The sequence below is a fragment of the Alnus glutinosa genome, chromosome 8, assembly GCF_958979055.1.
Source record: "Alnus glutinosa chromosome 8, dhAlnGlut1.1, whole genome shotgun sequence".
Taxonomy (NCBI): Eukaryota; Viridiplantae; Streptophyta; class Magnoliopsida; order Fagales; family Betulaceae; genus Alnus; species Alnus glutinosa.
This window is the reverse complement of record NC_084893.1, coordinates 24,887,754-24,907,915: the sequence shown is the minus strand read 5'-3', so window position 1 is coordinate 24,907,915 and position 20,162 is coordinate 24,887,754. Positions and strand designations below refer to the sequence as shown.

General features: G+C 33.4%; 2 protein-coding genes across 2 annotated transcripts; one reads left to right on the top strand and one right to left on the bottom strand.

Annotated features, from left to right (window-relative positions):
* The first annotated feature begins 7,932 nt into the window (after positions 1-7,932).
* On the top strand, positions 7,933-12,263 carry LOC133875803 (uncharacterized). Its single transcript, XM_062314037.1, has 2 exons — positions 7,933-8,195; positions 11,961-12,263. The coding sequence occupies exons 1-2, from the start codon at positions 8,058-8,060 to the stop codon at positions 12,150-12,152; spliced, it is 330 nt and encodes a 109-aa protein (XP_062170021.1). The 5' UTR covers positions 7,933-8,057; the 3' UTR covers positions 12,153-12,263.
* A 571-nt stretch (positions 12,264-12,834) lies between these two features.
* LOC133875864 (cyclic nucleotide-gated ion channel 4) lies at positions 12,835-19,833 on the bottom strand. Its single transcript, XM_062314118.1, has 7 exons — positions 19,194-19,833; positions 17,555-17,770; positions 15,466-15,779; positions 14,948-15,056; positions 14,102-14,338; positions 13,878-13,964; positions 12,835-13,752 (listed from the first exon to the last, which is right to left on the bottom strand). Exons 1-7 carry the CDS (start codon positions 19,761-19,763, stop codon positions 13,237-13,239), a joined length of 2,049 nt encoding a protein of 682 aa, XP_062170102.1. The 5' UTR covers positions 19,764-19,833; the 3' UTR covers positions 12,835-13,236.
* Positions 19,834-20,162: the final 329 nt, after the last annotated feature.

Genomic DNA, 20,162 nt, shown 5'->3' with positions numbered 1-20,162 from the left:
TGTGAGAAGTATATGTTTTTTTTAATAGCATATGAGAAAATAATATGTGCTTCTTACATATTTTTTAAATTAAAAATAGTATTAATTTAAAAAATATGTATTTCTCATTGCTATAGGACACATGACATTTTATCAGGCTAATTTGTAAGAATTAACTACATATCAATTTGTAGCTAATTTTTATTCGGAGGATATATATATATATACACACACGAATATCGGTTTGAAAAAGTTCCCCTTGTCCCAAACCGAACAACTTTTCCTGTTGTCATTCAACCAAAGAGAGAAACAACCTAGGCCAACTAAGGATTGGGGAGGTGAGCACCCATACGAACTCGATTTTATTAGGCAACCATATATCATTGACAAAACATATATTTCAATTAGAACTTTTGAAGAACTCTCTAAAAGAATTTTTTTTTTTTACCAAGTAGACTTTATTTTATTATTTTTTTAAACGAAGTGAAAAACTTTTGAAAAAACTCTTTAAAAACAAAAAGGAATAACTTCACTTGAGGGTACCAAATTTTTACCATTTTTGAAAGAAGATACATGAACTTTAAACCATCTTAAAATCAGGGTATTCATTTTTCGGAAAGTCTCAATTAGGGGTCCTCCGTTAAGATATTCTGTTAAATTCTATCAAGGGATAACTTTACAAAATGGGTATCAAATTATACCCCGTTTTGAGATAAGGGTATTGACCCAGCAAACGTCTCAAACTAGAGTATCTTAGTTTCTAAACGTTTCATTTAAGGGTACTCTATTAGGATTTACTGTTAAATCCTGCCAAAATTCTCAAAATACCCATGTGTTTATTTTTTTAAAAAAATTTATAAAATTTTTCAAAGATTCAAGCATGAGTATTTTTGTAAATATCGTTAAATTCTTACCAACATCTAAATCATAACATTTTTTTTTCTTTTTTTTCTTTTTTCCTAAAAAAAAGGGGGTATTTTGGGTACTCCGTTAAGATTTAACAGTAAATCCAAACGGAGTACCCTTAAGTGAGATGTTTAAAATTTTGGATACCCCAGTTTGAGATGTTTGCTAGTTCAGTACCTTTATCTCAAAACGGCGTATAATTTGATACACTTCTGTGATTCTGTGAAGTTATCTATTTTATCAAAATTCTCAAAATACCCTTGTGTTTAATTTTTTAAAAAAAATTTATAAAAAATTTCAAAAATTCAGCCATTAAGGCATGTGTATTTTTACAAATTCCGTTAAATTCTACTAACACCTAAATCCTAGTAATTTTTTTTTTCCCTTAAAAAAATGAGGGGTATTTTGAGATTTTTGATAGGATTTAACGGAAAATTCGAATGGAAGACCCTTAATTGATACTTTCTGAAAAATTAGTACCCTAAATTGAGATGGTTTAAAGTTCAAGTATTTTCTTTTAAAAATGGTGAAAGTTCAGTACCCTTAAGTAAAGTTATCCAAAAAAAAAAAAAACTCTTGTCAAATGAAGCCGGCTGAACTACCCCCATGGCCCTTAGGGGTGGCCAAGCTACCCCTAGATCGGCCATATAGGGGTAGGTGAACCACCCCCATGGCTATTATGGGTGGTTTGGCCATCCCAAAAGGCCAAAAGAAAAGAATTTTTTTTTGAGGGTTTGCGAATTGGAGGTGGCCGAATAACCCACGTGGACTTTGGAGTTGGTTAGAGCCAACCCTAGACTGGCATATGGGGGTAGTTCACCCACATAACTTTTGGAGGTAGTTTGGCCAGACCCTAAAATTTGTTTTAGGGTTGGCCAAATGGGGGGTGGCCGAACCACCCCCATGGCCCTCGGGGTGGTTCAGCCACCCCTATTTTGCCAAACATATATATAACATTAAAAACTCATCTAGGACATGTGTTGCATTTTGTTGTGCAAATTTATTTAGCTCGCAAGTGCACGAATCGTTTGCAATATAGCGTTTTGCAAGTGCGAGTTTGATTCCACAGGGAATTGTGTTGTGAAAATTAATCTTTATTTAAACTAATTTTATTTTAACCTACTTCTAAATTTAGGGTTTTAAAACAAAATAAAACATAAACTTAACAAATCAAAAGATGGGGTTCTAAGGTTTTGAAATCTACACCCACCAGTTCATGACAACATATTCTCATGCTCATCTACACTGATTTGAAGTTCTCACCATACAAATCTTATGTATGCTTTACTTTGCTTCAAAAATCGTTTGAATCATTCAATGAATCCGTTCTTTACACAAATCACAAAAGATACCAGGTATTCCCCAAATTATTCACTATACCCATTTACAAAATAAATCACAATAGATACCCGATTTTTCACCAAATCATTAAATGTACCTGTTGAACGAAACACAATGAATACCCAACTTTTTGATAAATAAAACCAAGCAATCAATTAAATGAGACAACCCCAAATCATCGCTTGTATCCGGAAATCACAGGAGATACCCAAAAATCATCTCAAAAATTGAATAGAAGTAGAACAATTAGAAATCAAAAGCCTATAAACTCAAATAGCATAAACAAGCATGCAAACATAGTTTCTCTTCAATGGTGAAGTTTCATCATCAACCTTAGATGAAAGTTTAGCTATACATGACTAAGGAAAACATAAATAAACAACAATAACCCATTAAAAATCAAAGGAACTTACAAAATGTGAGAGTTCTAGGTAAACATCACCCAAGAACCTTAAAACATAGTGAAAATGGCGCCCAAGGCGCTCTCCAAGCAACCTCCCCCCGAAACATGTAACGACCCACCCCCAACGACCCAATGTTGTCCGCTTTTGGCTCCCCCAAACCATACTTCCCAGGAGGTCACTCATCCTGGTACTACTCTTACAGAAGGATGCTTAACTGCGGAGTTCTGATAGGTTCATGGCCATCACAGCTTTAAAACGTGTTGTGTCAAGAAGGGGGTGCGTTTATACATATAAGCACATCCCCATTTCCAGGCGATGTGGGGCGTCACAATCACCCTCTCTTGGGACCCAACGTCCCCGCTGGTGACCCTCATGGGATCACCCCATTCTTGGTGTCCAAGCAAGTGCACACTAGCGACCCTTATGGGCTTGTGCACGCTCCCCCCATCTCAGGCTGGACAATGGCTTTGATACCATTTGTAACGACCCACCCCCAACGACCCATTATTGTTTGCTTTTGGCTCTCCCAAACCATACTTTCCAAGAGGTCACCCATCCTAGTACTACTCTCGCAGAAGTACACTTAACTGCAAGTTCTGATAGGTTCATGGCCATCACAGCTTTAAAACGCGTTGTGTCAAGAAGGGTGCGTTTATACATATAAGCACATCCACATTCCCAGGCGATGTGGGACATCACAAAACAAATGAAAAAGAGGGGTACTTATATAGAAAATTAAGGTTTCTGCGATTCCAGGTCAGCATAAGTGCACTCGATAGCATTCCAGGTACCCTCAAGCACACTAAAGAGTTCGTTGCTGCACCTTGTGTGCGGGGAGAAGGTGCGCTCGAGCGCATTCGGGTATTCGGCAGCACAGCTGCATGCGTACGCTTGTGCGCTCGAGCGACACAGGGTTGCTCTCGAGCGCCCTTGCTTGTAGTCTGATTCTTCCAATGCCCTTTTTACGCATTTTACTTAAAAATTTCCAATTTTCTCTAAAATACCTGCAAAAACACAAAAACACCAAAGCTAGCCAAAACATCAGAAAACAACAAAGTTACAGGTCTAATTAGTGTAAATTAATGAGTCCAAATATACATTTTTTGACACTCATCACGTTTTTAAGCGTGTTGATGTGGATCTCTGTAAAAAATAGACAAAACTTGGATAAGAGATGCTTTTCTCAGTCTTTAGGTTGACGACAGGTACCACCTATAATACTTTTTGAAATGGAGGTAGCCCTTTGATTTTGGCCCTTACCACAAGTAGTAATTAGGCATTTAATCCTAATTTATAAGTAGGAGTGAGCAAAAACCCGCATACCCGCAAGTACCCGCAAGACCCGCCCCGCCCCTCAAAACATGGTTTTTAGCTGTTTTTTGGCATGTACGGGTTGGGTTTTAAACCCCAGGGACCTGCCCCCACCCCGGCAAGAAAAAAAGAACGAAAAAAAAAGTTCAAAAAAATACACTCGCACACCTCACTTCCATCTTTTCTAACCTTAGTGCAGCACAACACCAAAGGTTTTCCTGTTCTTCATCTTTTTTCCCCTCATCATTTTCTTTTTGGTCCTCTTCTTCTTGCTGTTGCTAAGGTCTTCTTTGTTCAAGAAGAATGTGTTGGTATTCTTGAGGTATAGCTCTCGGAACTGGGCTAGGACGTCGTTAATGGAGGGGGCTTTGGGTTGGATTTCATGGGGGGAGGAAGGGGAAGGAAAAGTGGTGATGATGATACGCCCATTCGCATCTGGATTTGCGGATACGCCGTGCACGTGGTGCTCATTTGGATGGTGTTCCGCCGGAGGAACATGCGGAGGATGGCTAGGGGTAGGTCTCAATTGGTGGACGAAGACGCCCACATTAGCGAGGACGATGACGAAGACGACAAGGTCTCGGGGAGTCCTGGCCGCTCCAGGTGAGGTTTTCTTTGTTGAATTTTGAATTTCGATTTTGAAAATTTTCAGCTCATTTTGAATATTGCACTAAATTAAGCTTTGGTTTGGACTTTGTGTTAGTCTGGGGGGTTTTGTAATCTTCAATCATGTACTCTTGAAAAATTGGATATGGCATTTTGCAATTGACCATGTTAAACTACTTCTTTCCCTACTTTCTTTCAAGATTTTTTTCTTCTCCAAAAACTCACACAAACCACCCCATACCACCCACGCCCCGCACGAATACAACACATTTTGTGCGGGCCACAAGTATAATTTCTTGTACCCACAGGGGTGTGGGGCGGTGCCAAAAATGGGGGAAAATCGCACCCCGTCCCCTGCCCCATGCTCACCCCTATTTATAAGTGATTCTATAAAAATTCAATTGCAACTTGACTAGTCATTTTGAAGTGATAGTTTAGATGTAGTTAGCGTTTTTTCTGAGTTATTACAATATATATGCTTTCTCTCCCTAGAGATTTTAATTTTAATTTTTTTTTTTAATTTTTAATTTTGTAATTCTTTTTTTTCTTCAGGATTCATGTCTTTTATCTCGCAACTTAAAAAAACATGTAAGACATAGTATTTATAGGTAGGTTAATAATTGGGTTTAAGTAAGGAATTCTAATTAAAACCAAATTAAAATTCTCGTAAAGCTATACATGAAACTTTGCATGCTCGAGCGTGGAACGAGCGAGTCTAAAGTGCAAAATTTTAATCCAAATTTCTAATTAGATTCAACTCTAACTCAACTACTATTAATTACAATGCAAATGCAAATGACCCATATTTCAACCCAAAAAATTTGCCAACTCGAAATAGCCTAACAATACATTTCTATCTGTCTTTCTGGACTACACATAAACAGCCCATTATTCATCTATATATGCAAGAGTAATGAATCATTTCTTCATTCTTTCTGTCCTTTTTCTATTTTTATTTTATTTTATTTTAATTATTCTTAGATCTACGAATTTATGTGAGTTCATCGAATAAATCTCAAATTTAATGATAATTTTTTAAAGTGAAAAAAATGTGACAAAAACAAAAAGAAGTATAGCACATTGATCTCTTTCTACAAGCCCCTCTAAGCTTTTTGAAGTCGACTGCCAAGAATATTCTTCATTGTTAATTGAATCACATAACAAACATGGAATCATCACGTGGCATCACAGAATCTGGAACTCTCTGGCACTAAGAACGACCCACGTGTACGTCCGATATAAAGTAGACTGCATAAGAATTAAGAACTCGACAGATTCTCAACTGTCTCATCCTTTTCACGTTGTTTCAAGCAAAATAGACTGCATAAGAACTCGACATATCTTGCCAAACACACGGCAAAACGTTATTTGACAAGCCACAAAGAACGAACCACGTGTCCGAGATAAAGTAGGACCGCAAAATCCTGGCAAATTTTCATGCCTATCCCGTAAGTTCGTAACAATCCTCTTGAGCTCTGCTGTACCTGTGAGGATGAGAGTTCAAACTTTCTCATAGCATTCACAATGAATTATTTTATCTCTTACTTTTAGTTAGAATAATTAAGCAAAATTATAAAAAAGTTTTTTTTATTTTATTATTTACTAAAAACACAAAATAGATTTATCTTGAATTTGTGAATAGTAAAACTCTACATAATTCGCAAATGCTTTTTTTTTTTTTTTTTTAATATAACTTTTGGGCCTCTCTCATTTTTTTTTGGGAGAGTTTCTTGTGATTATAATTAATTACTAGTTATTTTTCACTTCTTTACAAAAATAAAAAAATAAAAAACTTATATTGGCATTTACAAACTTTTTCCAATTTCATTGAATATTAGTTTTAACCGAATTTGGTCACTATAGTATAAATAGTTTAAATATTGCAATTCTTTCTATAGCAGGGTGCAGAATAGTAGTGAACTTTAATGATAGTTAGAAAAATGACCGTTAAAAAAATAATTGTGTTAGAAAAATGACCGTTTTAACAAAATGACCATTGTAAAATATGTCCGTAAAAAAAGTCCGTATGAAAAAAAGAAAAAGAAAAAGAAATAAGAATGTTTGAAAAAAGGACAGTAAAAAAAAAAAAACAATGTACTGTAAGGGAAAAGAAAATGGTTCATCTCTTGTATATAAAGTCAATGTACTAATGGTTTATTTCATCAATGTACTATTGACATTTTTATTTTATTTTATTATTTTTATTTTTTAGAGTTTTTCAATTTAGAGCGATATTTGGCTCATAGCTTTTTCAATCCTAAAATATATATGACCCTTGCTTATTAAATCTTGTGATTCATGATCACTATTCGATTTCTTGTGATAGTTTTTCAATGAAATTGTGTTGATGATGATGAAAAATAGGACGGTGATTATGTTGCTAGAGATGATAGTTTTATTATGAGTTTTAATTAAAATGAATAAAATATTCTAAAATTTATTATTTTAATAAAATAGAGAAAGCATTTAGATAAGTTGTTGTAAGGTCTTGAAAGGTGGGTAGCTATGTTAGCAAAATTGGGTTTTAGTTAGCTATGTTGCATTAAAATTTACATAAACCATTGTGATTGGTCTTACCAAGTTTATTATTTAGTTGAAATGAAAGTAAATGATAATGATAATGTGATTTAATACTATGTTAAATTATATTTATTTTAAAATATTAAATTAATAAAAAATGATTAATTTAATAATTTAATTTGTATTTTAACACTGCTCTTATGATAACATTTCTAAGTAATTTTTTTATTTATTTTTTTATGAAAAAACTTCACTTAACCCATGAATCGTTGCCGTTTGAAATTATCCAAAACTCTCAATTGTATGTATTCATCTTTCAATATATTTTTTAATTTCATCAATCTGCTTGGATTTTTCGTTAAATCCTGTCAAAATTTTCTAAAATATTATTTTTTTTTTCTAAAAAAAATAATTATAAAAAATTTCAAAGATTCAACCGTGGATAATTTTACAAATTCCATTAAATTTTGACCAATGCCTAAATCCTTACAATTTTTTTTTTTTCTAGAAAAAAATGGGATATTTTGGCAATTTTAATACTACTTCGTTAAGATTTAACAAAAAATCCTATTGAAGAGGTGAAATTAAAAAAAAAATTGAATGATGTATACAATAAATTAAGAGTTTTTAAATTTTAGGAAGGAAATTCAACATTTTTTTTTAAAATCAAAATGATCCCGTGGGCTCACCAGATGGGCAATGGCATAATTCCACAGGATCTATTGGTGACCATTGAGTCATTGACCACACACAAGGGATCAAAATACGTGGCTCGGTGGCTGGCCCATTTGCTTTGAGACACAGCAAATATCTACGCGCGTGGGCACCCATTAGCACTACCCACTTCATTGCATTCCAAACTCTTATATAATCTCGACCACTCCCATCTTACCCTCATCCACAAACAATAGTCTCACTGCGTATTTGCTTGTTTTCTTTGCTCCAACAGCTGTTAAGAGAGATCGAGATCATATCCTGTACGTATCAGCCATGCTAGAAGGAAAAGCAGTGATTGGAGAGACTGACATGCTCCAAACCATGCAGCAAGATGCCCTCGAGCTTGCAGCAAAAGCACTCGACATTTTCGATGTCACTGAGGCCACCGAAATTGCCCACTTCATCAAAAAGGTATATAAAATAATATACTCCATCTTATTTTGCTAGCTAATTAACTCCCTAGCCCCTAGCCTGTAACGAAAGCCTAGTCAAATTTTATATGAAGTCCTAAAAAGGCTTCTTAATTGCCTGAAATTTCACATATGCATGCTGTATGTAATTAGTCTATATATATATTAAGTTGGTTCATTTTTCTTGTGAGAACATTTTTCAGTTAGGTTTGATTGTAATAGAATTTATTAATATTTTACATTTTCTATATTAATTGCTTTATTCTTTTTTTTTTTTTTTTTTTTAGGTTTATTCCATTTCTTATTTAGTTTAAGATTTCTTGTTCATCAATCCTTAGCTTCTCTATAAATAAAGAACATTATATACCGCGCGTTTGAAACACTTCAATATTCAAGATGTAGCCTTGTTTTTCTCTTTTTGTCTATCTCTCTGCTTCCTCTAAGATTCTTATATTTTATATTTCCATAATAAGGCTTTATTCTATTTTTCTTTTTTGTAAGTTTATTCCCTTTACTATTTAGTATAATTAGTTTTCTTTCACCAATTAGAACATCTACAACATACAAATCGGTTTATAGAAATTTTTTTACAACCCACTTATAAGATTGACATGTGTCCATTGGCATGTAAGAAGCATATGTTATTTAAAAAGCATGTGCTTCTTACATGCTTTTTTAATTGTATTAATTAAAAAAACATGTGCTTCTCACATGTTTAAAGGATACGTGTCCTTTTTATATGTGGGTTGTAGGAAGTTTCTTATAAACCATTTTGTAGAAAATTCCTGTCATATTCTTCATATGGTTCATAATAGTTAAATATATCTATTATAAGCTACCTTTATCCCTCTATCATATCAAGTGCTTTATCATAAAACATCTCTATCCATTTTAATTTGTTACGGTATGAAAGTTTACTGTAGCACAATTTTTTTTTTAAAAAATTTAAATCTGAAATTTATTTTCTATGCCTTCTTTTCCCGGCCTTCTCTCTCTCTCTCCTTCAACATTCATAGTAAAAAATACATTAAAAATAATATTTAAAAAAAGTAAAGAGTGAGATAGAAAATCTGTTAGAATTTGTTTTGAAAAATTAATTAGTAATTAAAATAGAAAAAAATATATTTTGAGCAACTAAAATAACTAGTACTACTACTGGCCAGCAAGGGCGGAGGGAGGGGGTGGGGGGATCAAAAGGGGTCAAATACTACCCTCACTCTCCAATAATTTTCTTAACTCCGGTAGAAAATTCTCCTGACCCCTTGGTTGCCTACCCTTAACCATTCATCAGCCAACCACTCATCAAACATCAAGATTCAAGGGCAAAGACTCACGTGTCTTGGTTGCCCACCCTTAACTGACGATGTCTTTATTATTATTTTTTTCCAATTAGTTTCAGCTTTTAGGTTAAATGAAGGTAGAAGAAGATGACAGTGTCTTCTAGTATTCTCCAAAACAAGTCGTTTAAATAAACTTTAATTTGTGTTAGTTGACCAAAGGTCCAAACTGTCGTTTTAAGCCTGCCTAGTTGCTCCCTTTTTCTTTTTTCTTTTTGAAAAAAATACACATAACCCCTTCAAACTATCATTAGATTGTCAATGTCTCCATAAATTATGAATTGTGTCAATGTCCCTCCCCCCTTCAAACTATCAAAACGGGCAAAACATGTCAATGTCCCCTTAAGACCAACAAAAAGACAAAAATGACTATACATTTTTTTTTCAATAAGACAAAAATATTCTTATAAATTTGAAAAAAAAAAAACTAAAACAAAAAAATTAAAAAAAATAACTTTTTAAAAAACAAATTAAAAAAATTAAGAAAAAAAAAGAAAAAAAGATTTTTTTTTTTAAAAAAGGAAAATTAAAAAAAAAAAAGAAAAAAAGAAAAAGAACATTTTTTTTTTTAAAAAAAAACGAAATAATAATTGGAAATTATATTTTAAAAAAAAATTAAAAAAAAGCAAAAAAAAAAATCCGTCTTTTTATTTTATTTTATTTTTTGTTTTTGTATAACTTTTTGTTATTTTTTATTTTTTTTAAATAATCTTTATTACTTTTTTTTTATTTTTTTTAAAAAAAAAACTTTAATAATTTTATGAAGGGTAATTTTGTCTTTAGGGGGGACATTGACATTTTTCAGTAGTTTATGAGAAGAAATTGACACAATTAATAGTTTGGGGAAAACATTGACAATGAGGTAGTAATTTAAAGGGGTTGTGTGTACTCTTTTTTTTTTTTTTTTTTTTTTTTTTTTTTTTTTTTTTAAAAAAAACGCATCACATTGTTTGTTACCGACTTAGGGTGATTTTAGGATTGCGATTTCGTACACAAAGAATGCAATTTTAAACCAAATCGCAAAAAATGAACCGTTTGGAATGACTTTTTTAAAAATTACGATTTGAAAATGCAGAAAATTGCATTTTCAAATCGCAAGTAATGTAGTGCTTTTTTGAAAACGCAGAATTGTAAAGGTTAATCTGTGATTTTAAAGGCCAAACCGTGATTTTACTAAATACTATATTACGTTTTTAAAAATTATTTTTTCTAATCGTACATTTTAAACTCGCATTTTTTAAAATCGTAAACCTTAACATAGCCATAATATATTAATATCTTGATCTATATATTAAGGTGCCGACAAAAGCAAAAGCAACTCAATGTTTTAGTTGCAATAATTGAAGTATTGAACCAAACTCAATGTTTTAGTGTCATTCTTCTCACACTAGTTAATTATTTTAGTCTGTCAATTTTTTTTCTTTAAGCCGTTCACAATTCAGATCAATTTTTTTAGGGTGTTTTTTTTGAAAGCCTCGTAGGTGTACAGTAAAAACACTATCAGAACAGTTTTTACAATTTCTCTTTCTTTCTTTCTTTTTTTGGAATGAGAATATCTATTTCTTGAGAAGTTTCAGATATTCAATCAAACTTTTACATTGATTAAGTTTTTATATTCGGATTGTTCTTTTAAATTAATATATATTTAGTTTTTGCTACATATTTTGATTGTATGAAATATATAATTATAGTTACTTGATAATGTGATTATGAAAATCAAAATAATTCTATTGAACTTTAATTAAATTCTAGATGATCTCGTGTTGAGGTAGATTGTAGATTTCTTAAGAAAAAAAAAAAAAAATCTAATTACCATCTTAATGATAGAGACCAAATTTGATGAACATATCTACAAAAGGGACATCGTCAACCACTTAACAACAATTTTTTAAAAATACAATTTGAAAAAATATGGTGACGTTTTGATCAAGCATGGTTCAAAAAAATATGCTGGTTGATTGTTCGTTTATTTAATCGAATGGGAGATCAGTACTATGCGTGAAAAAAAAATATTGTAAATTATATTTATATGTTTTAAATAATAAATTTTATTGAATTGTTAATTTATTTCATTAATTATATATTTAATTACTTTCAATCAATTTTTGTTGAATTTACTTTTTAATCTTGGCCTCCTAATTAAAATTCTGGCTCTGTCATTGCCTCTCGCCGGAGATGCTCTTAATCTCTCCATAAATGAAGAGCATTGTAATACATTTTGAAATTCTTCAATATTTAAGATATAGCTCTACTTATTCTTCTCTTTGCTTTCGCTATATATAATTTTTATCTTTAATATTTTATATAAAATTCTACACTGTAGACTAAGCGACTTCCAAAAAGTTCCATTCAACTATAAATGCAGGTGGAAGTACTAGCTTTGGCATGATTAGTCGTCTGGCTTACTGATTTGGGTTGTGTTATTGCAGGAATTTGATGGGACACATGGACCTGGGTGGCAATGCATTGTAGGGACAGATTTCGGTTCGTTTGTGACCCATTGCTCTGGCTGTTTCATCTATTTTTCCGTAGGCAGCCTTGCAATTTTGCTCTTCAGGGGATCTGCGGGTCCAGGAGCTGCCGCAAACCAGTTCCCAGCCTTTGAGACAGTGAAAGCATGATGTTTTCTTCTCCATCACTGCTGTTCTTGTACCCTATGTGTTAGCTGTGAAGAAAGATCTTTAAAACATCCAATATTCTAAATCCACCAATCTTTATTTTCATATTCCAAATTTGTTTTTGGTCATGGAAGTTTGTTCACAGCCCAAGCTGCACCTGAAAGTTTAAGATTTTTAGCATTTGTAGGAAAATAGAGTATAGTTAAAAACTGATAAATCAAAGAAGCTAGGTGTAATTTACTAAGATAGCACAAGAATTTAATGTTGGATGATGATAAAAATGTGGAAAATGTGCCTCGATCTAGATATATCTAAACCAGAATTCGTTTGAGTAAAACTGAACTATGGGGGTAATTCTAAAAAATCAGCAGGTAAATCGCCCACAAGGACCTATTCCACATACATAAAGTCATAAACAGGTGTGACGTTGCCATCAATTCAGCAAAGGACCCACTCATGCATATATATTGTGATCAACAACACATAACACCTTTTTCTTTTTCTTGTTCTTTTTGAAGGGATCAAGACATTTGCTGGAAAGTGGCTTTGAAAAAAAATCAAGAATTAATAGTAACATATTGAAAAGGAAATTAGTGAATAGTACTACCCCTCAATTGCTGACTGCCAAATAATGTACTACACCAAAGAGGGAACCAACTCTAAATAAAAGGTATACAATGAGGAATTTAAATTAATTAAAGTGGTATATATATATATGATCATGATATATATGGATGGTGTACGTGGACAATGCATGCCGATACATTTCTTTACAGGAAAAATTAGGCAACTAGATGTTTGCCAACATTAGAATGGCCTGTAACAAGTGTATATATTCGTTTATCTCGATTTGAAACTAATTGGAACTTAGAAAATTCTAATGTAATTAACAAGCCTAATATGATCACCAGCTTCAATAGGAAATGGTGGCTGCGGATTCGGGAATATTGTTGAAAAATACCACATCTTGTTGAAAAGAAGCCAGAAATTCATCTTCATATATAGATGCCTTCTCAGTTTTTCAAGGCGACCGACCTCAAAAATTTCTTCTGTCGAATACATAATATAAGCTTGAATTTGATTAATTTCAAAAGTCGAAATCATCCTGATTTGGCTTTGGTGAAGTCAACAAAGCCGTATAAAGGCGGAGCCTGTCCTCTCCCATTGAAGAACACCGAGACACAGGCCTCCTTGGCCTAATGAAAGACAAAGAGGTTAGCGTTAACCGGTGCTTATACCTCCTCCAGGCCAATTGGATTGCCACGGCCGCCCAAGTTCTCCATCCCGGTGAATAATATCTGGCGCTTCTCTTAACCTTCTCATTCACAAATGTGTAACGAAAATGCTGCGTAACATATTTGACATCATCTGCTTCCAGGCCAAATGCTTCAGTGGTTTCGAGAGTGACGAGTGTTGACGAAGACGGCGGTAGCCTTTCGATGAAGGGTCTTCTAAGGCACCATGAAAGAAGCTCGTCGCCACTGAAGTTTCCGGGGCCTAACATGCAGCAACTTTTCACCCCGTCTCGAAGAACTTGGCTGCTTTGAAGGTGGCCTCTTACTATAAATAGCATTCTTTGAACTGGGTCTCCCTCTCTGGTTATCTACATGAAAGTTAATTTGCTTGGTGATGATCAAGTTTACTTAATCCTCCAATTCTTCTCTTAATATTCTTTTATCAATATTGCTATTTAAAGCCTTCGAATTAGGAACTTAATTAATTAATTACCGTTTCTCCCTTGGTGAATATGAGGGACTTCACACGGTCACAGATGTTCTCTAGGACCAGATCATCCATGTGCTGGAACAATGGCACCTGAAACAGATTTGAGGAAGTTAGACTACAAAGTTTAGTTCTTCCTCGGAAATTAGCAATATAAAAATAATGTGAAATGAATATTTTGGTGGCCGGAAGATGGATGTACATATGGGTACGTAGTGTACGTTACCTACCTGTCTAACCAAGTCCAAGCAGAGATGGTACTTGATGTCCCGCCGAAGGCCCTCAGGGAGATTGCGAATCATCTGGCACTCATCAACACCACGCATTGCGGCCCATCGTTGCCGCTCATAGTTGCGCACTCGATGCCTGAACCCCTGAGGCAACCGCCTCTTTTTCATCCACCATTCTATATTCCTCATTTTTAATTGCATTGCTTGTTTCTTCGACGTTGTTGCGTGCAAGAACACCTGCATTCATAACCATATATAAGATTATTATCACTATATTTAATTTGTTTATGATCAGGAAAAACCAAGAAGAAAGTATTTTTAAAATTAACCAAACCCACAAAGTTTTCCTCTAAATTGGGTTGGGGCTCACCTATTAAAAAGTAGTTTAAGCCCACACGTGAGGAAGAGTGTTAAAGTACGATTGATTAAGCGATTAAATTTACCCGTTCATATCAGCGTATAGTATTAGAGTAGAGATCTTGAATTCAGACTCGGTCTCATTTATTTACCCCTCATTTCAATTAAATATTTCACGTATTAGGTCTTACCTATTATAAGGAATTTTGAGCCCACCCGTAAGGGAGAGTGTTAAAGTATTGATTAGTTAATTAAATTTACCTTTACCTATAAGCTTAAACTTATACGTGAAAATCACATGCATTTTTAACATAGCATGAAAAAATACGTATGAAACCAACTAGCTACCAATCATCATAGTATATGCTTGACCACAATGGCCAGAAATTGAACTATTATTTACCGTTTTACTGAAAAATAAACATATTTACCATCCATTTAACACATTATTATTAGTTTATTGTATGGTTAAAAATTGGTATTAATTACCTTGATATTTCCGATCAACATGGTGACCAGAAGGAGTCCACTGGTTAGAACGATGATATTGAAAACAACCTCTAACCATTCTGTAGTGCTCTCCAAGTTCCCAAAGGTGCTGCCCATAAAAAATAAAAATAATGATTAGTGACCAATAATAAAGGTTGAAACAAGTCGACATTTAATATAAAAGGTTCAAAAAATAAATTTGGCACGCTTGAAACATATTCATGTGACATGTCCATCCAGAATCTGTTTATCCACATATATATATATGAAAACGCCATATAGCAGAAACCGAAAGCCAAAACATGGGTGATTAGACAGGTCAAAAAGCGATGCACATAAGCCAAATCTCTTTAGGCATATATAAAGCTTGCTTTAAACTATTGCCAATAATTCAACAACTGTTAGGAAAAATAAAAAAAAGTACGAAAAAATGAAATTATTTATAAGCTCCCACCTTCTTAGATACCAAAAAAAATCATGGTATATATATATATATATGAATGCATGGTGGTATATACCTAAGAGTCATTAGGCCCCAAAAGATGGGAAAAAGAATCTTCTCCAAGCGGCTATCGTTTGCAACAAGCTGAACAGTCCATTTATAAGCTCCATAATCGTAATTATCGGGGCCTTGTAAGCAAGTAGACCTTGCTTTTTTGTTCTCTGCCCAATCCAGTCGAGCTGTATCTCTCACCCTCGTTGTTGTTCCATAATAGATAGGTTCTTTACAAGATAGTATTCTTAAGCCACAACTGTTTGTTGCTGCGCATTGCTCTTTCAGGCATTTTGCAGCTCTTTGGATTCCAAGCAAGTACCAGCATGCTCCCGCTGCCTGACAAATATATATATGGTGATCAAAGAAGAAGAAAGACTGTGTGAAATTTCGTCTCAAGAATAAAAATATTGTACATAATATTACTCTAATTAATTATTGAGTAGTCTTTTAGTTAGCCTTTCGATCAAGGTTTCACATGTATGTGATCGATACAAGACAACTAACTCTTGCTTGGTTGCTTTACAACATGGCCGGCTCATTGCTATGCTAATTAGGTGGCCGTTGAAGGCTCCCTTAACTAAACAAGGCCCTAATTAGAAATAATATAGTTTATTTTTGTTTAACAAAAAAAAAGAAAAAAAAAAGGGGCCCAACTTATGATAAAATGGTTAGTTGATGCTCTTTAATTAAAGTTCAATTATGGAAAAACTAAAATTACAAAAATTGAATTTCAAGAGATTGAGACTTTAGAGGGAAAGAAAGTGAAAAATTGAAAGTTACATGAATGGCACCCTAAAGCAGAAAGTAATTTTGCATGAAAGTAAAACTAACATATTGACTAATTTCTTTCATTAAAATAATATTTAGAATAAATTAGATTTTGTTTTGTGCAAATTAAATTTCACATAAAATGAATTGTATGTAGCTCAACACAAAATATGTCATTTGTTGAAACAAAATGTCTTAGGCAGAGATGAATTCTACAATGGTTTTTGGAAGAAAAAAAAATAAGAGGAAGAAGCAATAAAAATGATTTTTTAAATAAAAAAATATAAACTTAAAATTAAAATTATTTAATTAATAATTAAATATAAAAAAAAAGTTCCACTTAAATTTGTCACTTTAGGCCTCAAAATCTTTCGAGCTAACCCTACTTTACAATATTACTTTACTATTTGTTTCATATTACAATTCATACGTTCAAAATATAATGGGGAAAATATACTTTAACCCCATAAATTATCGTTATATTTTCATTTACGCATTCAAATTTAAAAAAGTGACATCAGAGCATTCTATACTACCATCATGTGTTAAATTAGATACTTTTTCATTTTTCTCTCAAAATACCTTTAAAGTTATTAATAAATAACACATTTGAAAAAAAAAAATTATTAAAAAATTATACAAAAAAAAAAAAAAAAAAAAAACTGAAAATACTAAAAAGGGGTGACCATTTTCATATTAGCCCCCTAATTTTTCTTTTCAAATGGTTATTTTTTACTTTTTAATAACTCTAAGAGTATTTTGGAGAGAAAAATTAGTAAGTGTCTAATTTGACACGTGATAGTAGCACGGGTTCCATGTTACTTTTTAAAGTTTTAAGACGTAAATGAAAATATAATAATTCAGGAGATCGAGAAAGTGTATATTTTTTCCAAACTATAATTTATATTAATTCTCCGCAAGTCTTGGCAATGGGAAAACTGTTTCCCATCACCTATTCACATGGATCACGACAGTAGTAGTACTCCACTTCCTTTAGTTTTTTCCCTCGAGAAACTTTTGTCACGTACACTTCTCTTTGTCTTATGTATCTTTCTCTTTTTGATTTGTCGGATGAATTGGCCACTTTTTCTACCTTTTAGTGTCCTAAATCTAAGACACTCTATTGCAGGATTAATAAATATATAAAGAGCTTAATTTTTTAACATAGATTGCAATGATTATATCGATATTCTCTGTTCTTTCTTTATGGAAAATAAGGGTGCTAAAGCTTTTTTGTTGACAAGATCTTCAATTAGTTCGACTAATATTCCTTCAACTCTAAGCACCAAAAGGGAAACTTTTTTCACGTACAGATCATGAAGAAAGTGAAAAGGTGAACTTACATGAGAGGCTACAAAATATGCAATCAAGTTGAGGGCTATTCCCCACCAAACTGTTCCAAAAATGTAGCCGGAGAGGTTTTGCATGCGACGCAGGAGGCAGACGGAGTGGTAGATCTTCGGCAGATACTGGAAGAGAAATATGATCAAGAACACTGTCATCACAATAGTTACTTCCCCTCTTTCCAGAAGAGACGGAATAGCCACCCATAAGACAACCTGCGATATATGTATGTCCTTTTTATTAGTGGTAGAACAATATTATATATATATAATTTTTGTTTGACACAGCTTTTAAAATAACAGCTTTCATGATTTTTAAATGATATCCTATAATATAGCTTTAAAAGGAATGGAGGAATTAACATCAGCGACATTAATTTGATAGATCATGTTCCAGAAATTTCCGGGGCTGGTGCTGTTCCATCATTTTACGCTTTCATGAAAATTAATGCACACACCAAAGCAAAAAGCAAATAGTAAATGATTTTTTTTTTTTATTTATAAATAGCAAATGTTTGTAATTTTCCATAAAATTAGAAGTTATATGAGTGGAATTACAGAGCATTTTGTAAAATTTTGATGGTCTTCAATTGGATTGAGTTACAAAAACCACCCAATTGCACCCAAGACTACTCTTCCCAACCAACCGTGTAATTAATGTTACTCTTTATACTTATTTCACACCGCGCACGTGATGTGTTTTAAATGATTTTCACGTCAATCACTTAAAAAAACAAAAAGATAACACTTGAAACACTATTACTCCGACCAAAATAACAAGGAAACATCCGCATAGAAATGAATATTACCATATACCACATTTGTTTCCACAACTATCTCAAAATGCTGAGGTGGTGGCAACCCTGGCCCGACCAACTCTTATATTTTAATTTATTTTTTTTAAAAAAAAAAATTGATCTATTTTTTAATACTAGCTATTTTAGTTATTCAAAATACATATTTTTCTATTTTATGTACTAACTTTTCAATACAAATTCCAACAAATTTTCTATTCCACTTTCTACTTTATTTAAATATTATTTTTCAATGTTTTAAAAATAAATATATAAATAGCATAGCATACAACCCAAGAGCTCTTTCTCCAACAAGAAAAATAATATTTTATATATTCTTATAGTGTCCTACAATAAATAGCTATATATTGCTATTCACTTAGCAAAAAACTTATTATATACCTTTTCTGAACCTAATATACGCTGGAGATGAAAATTGGGTGAATATTAGCTAAAAATGCCTATTTTAAGGAGTTTTCCTAATCTGTTATATATATATATATAGTTTTTAGCGTGTTACTCCATATAAATTAATTAATTGTAACCCTTATACTTCCATATTTCCAATTTGAACCCTGTAAAGATAAGGAAAAGACATGGGCAACATCATCACATGTCATCGGCTCAAACAACTGTATTCTGCATGGATAAAACAACTAGATAGCGTCACGCCCTTGTCATCCGCTCAAACACTAGCTTACAAAAAAATAAAAATAAAAACCTCAACCAAAATGGTATGTATGTATGTGTGGCTGTAACTCAAATCCTCCAGCTAAAATGAAAATAAGAGATAAAATGATGACGAATATCATTAATGCGTTGAATCATATAACAGAGATTCTCACCTGAGGGAGAGGAAAAATCACAAAGAGATCAAAGAGAAAGCCTCTCTTGGCCTTCAAGTACCGGAGAGCGACAGTGCGAGCACTGGTGTCGTCCCTGAGCCCCGTCGCCCCGACGGCGAAGCACCGCTTGGCCATCTTGAGCTGCAACCACATGTTCCACACGTGCAACGCGTCGGTCATGCACCGGAGCACGGTGACGGTGATGGCGAACCAGCCGTCTATGAAGAGGCACATGCACGTGTCGCTTATGGAGAGCGCGTAGAAGAAGAGAGGGTCTAGAAAGAGACCCGTGGCGCACACCAGGAGGAACACCCTGTTCCATTCTTGAACCCACTTGGCCCTAGGGTCCAACACCTGCCCTAGCGACCACCCTTCTCCCCGCCGAGGCCCGCACATGAAGTACATGTTATTGCAGTCACCAAGCGAGCTTCCATTAATGTCGTCCTTTTCTTCTTCTTCCTCTTCTGTAAATTCTTCTCCTTCCTCGTCTTCTTCCTCAATATCGCTGCTGAGATTATCAGTCATGTAGTGCATGCGTGAAGCATTTGAGATTTCTTGCTCACTTGCCATGGCGAGAGAGAGAGAGAGAGAGAGAGAGAGAGAGAGTATTTTTAAAGGAAATAATTAGCACAGATTTTTAGAAGTGAAACTGATAATGAAGTGAGTCTACAAAAGACACAATAATTGGAGAGGTGGAACTTGGGAGAGATAGGAAGGAATAGGTAAACGACAATTTCAATTTGTTGAATTTACCAAATCGTCCTCCAGTTCTGATCCACTCTGGCTGTTTATAGCTAGGTTCAACTTACAGATGCTTATAATTACTGCCTGTAATTAATTTCAAGAAAAAAAAAACAAATAAAAAAAACCTAGAGAACATAACTTACAAATACAAGCATATTAACCACATATTCTTATACTTTTTTTTTTCTTTTAAAAAAGGCAGGAGGGTGATAAACTGCAGCTATC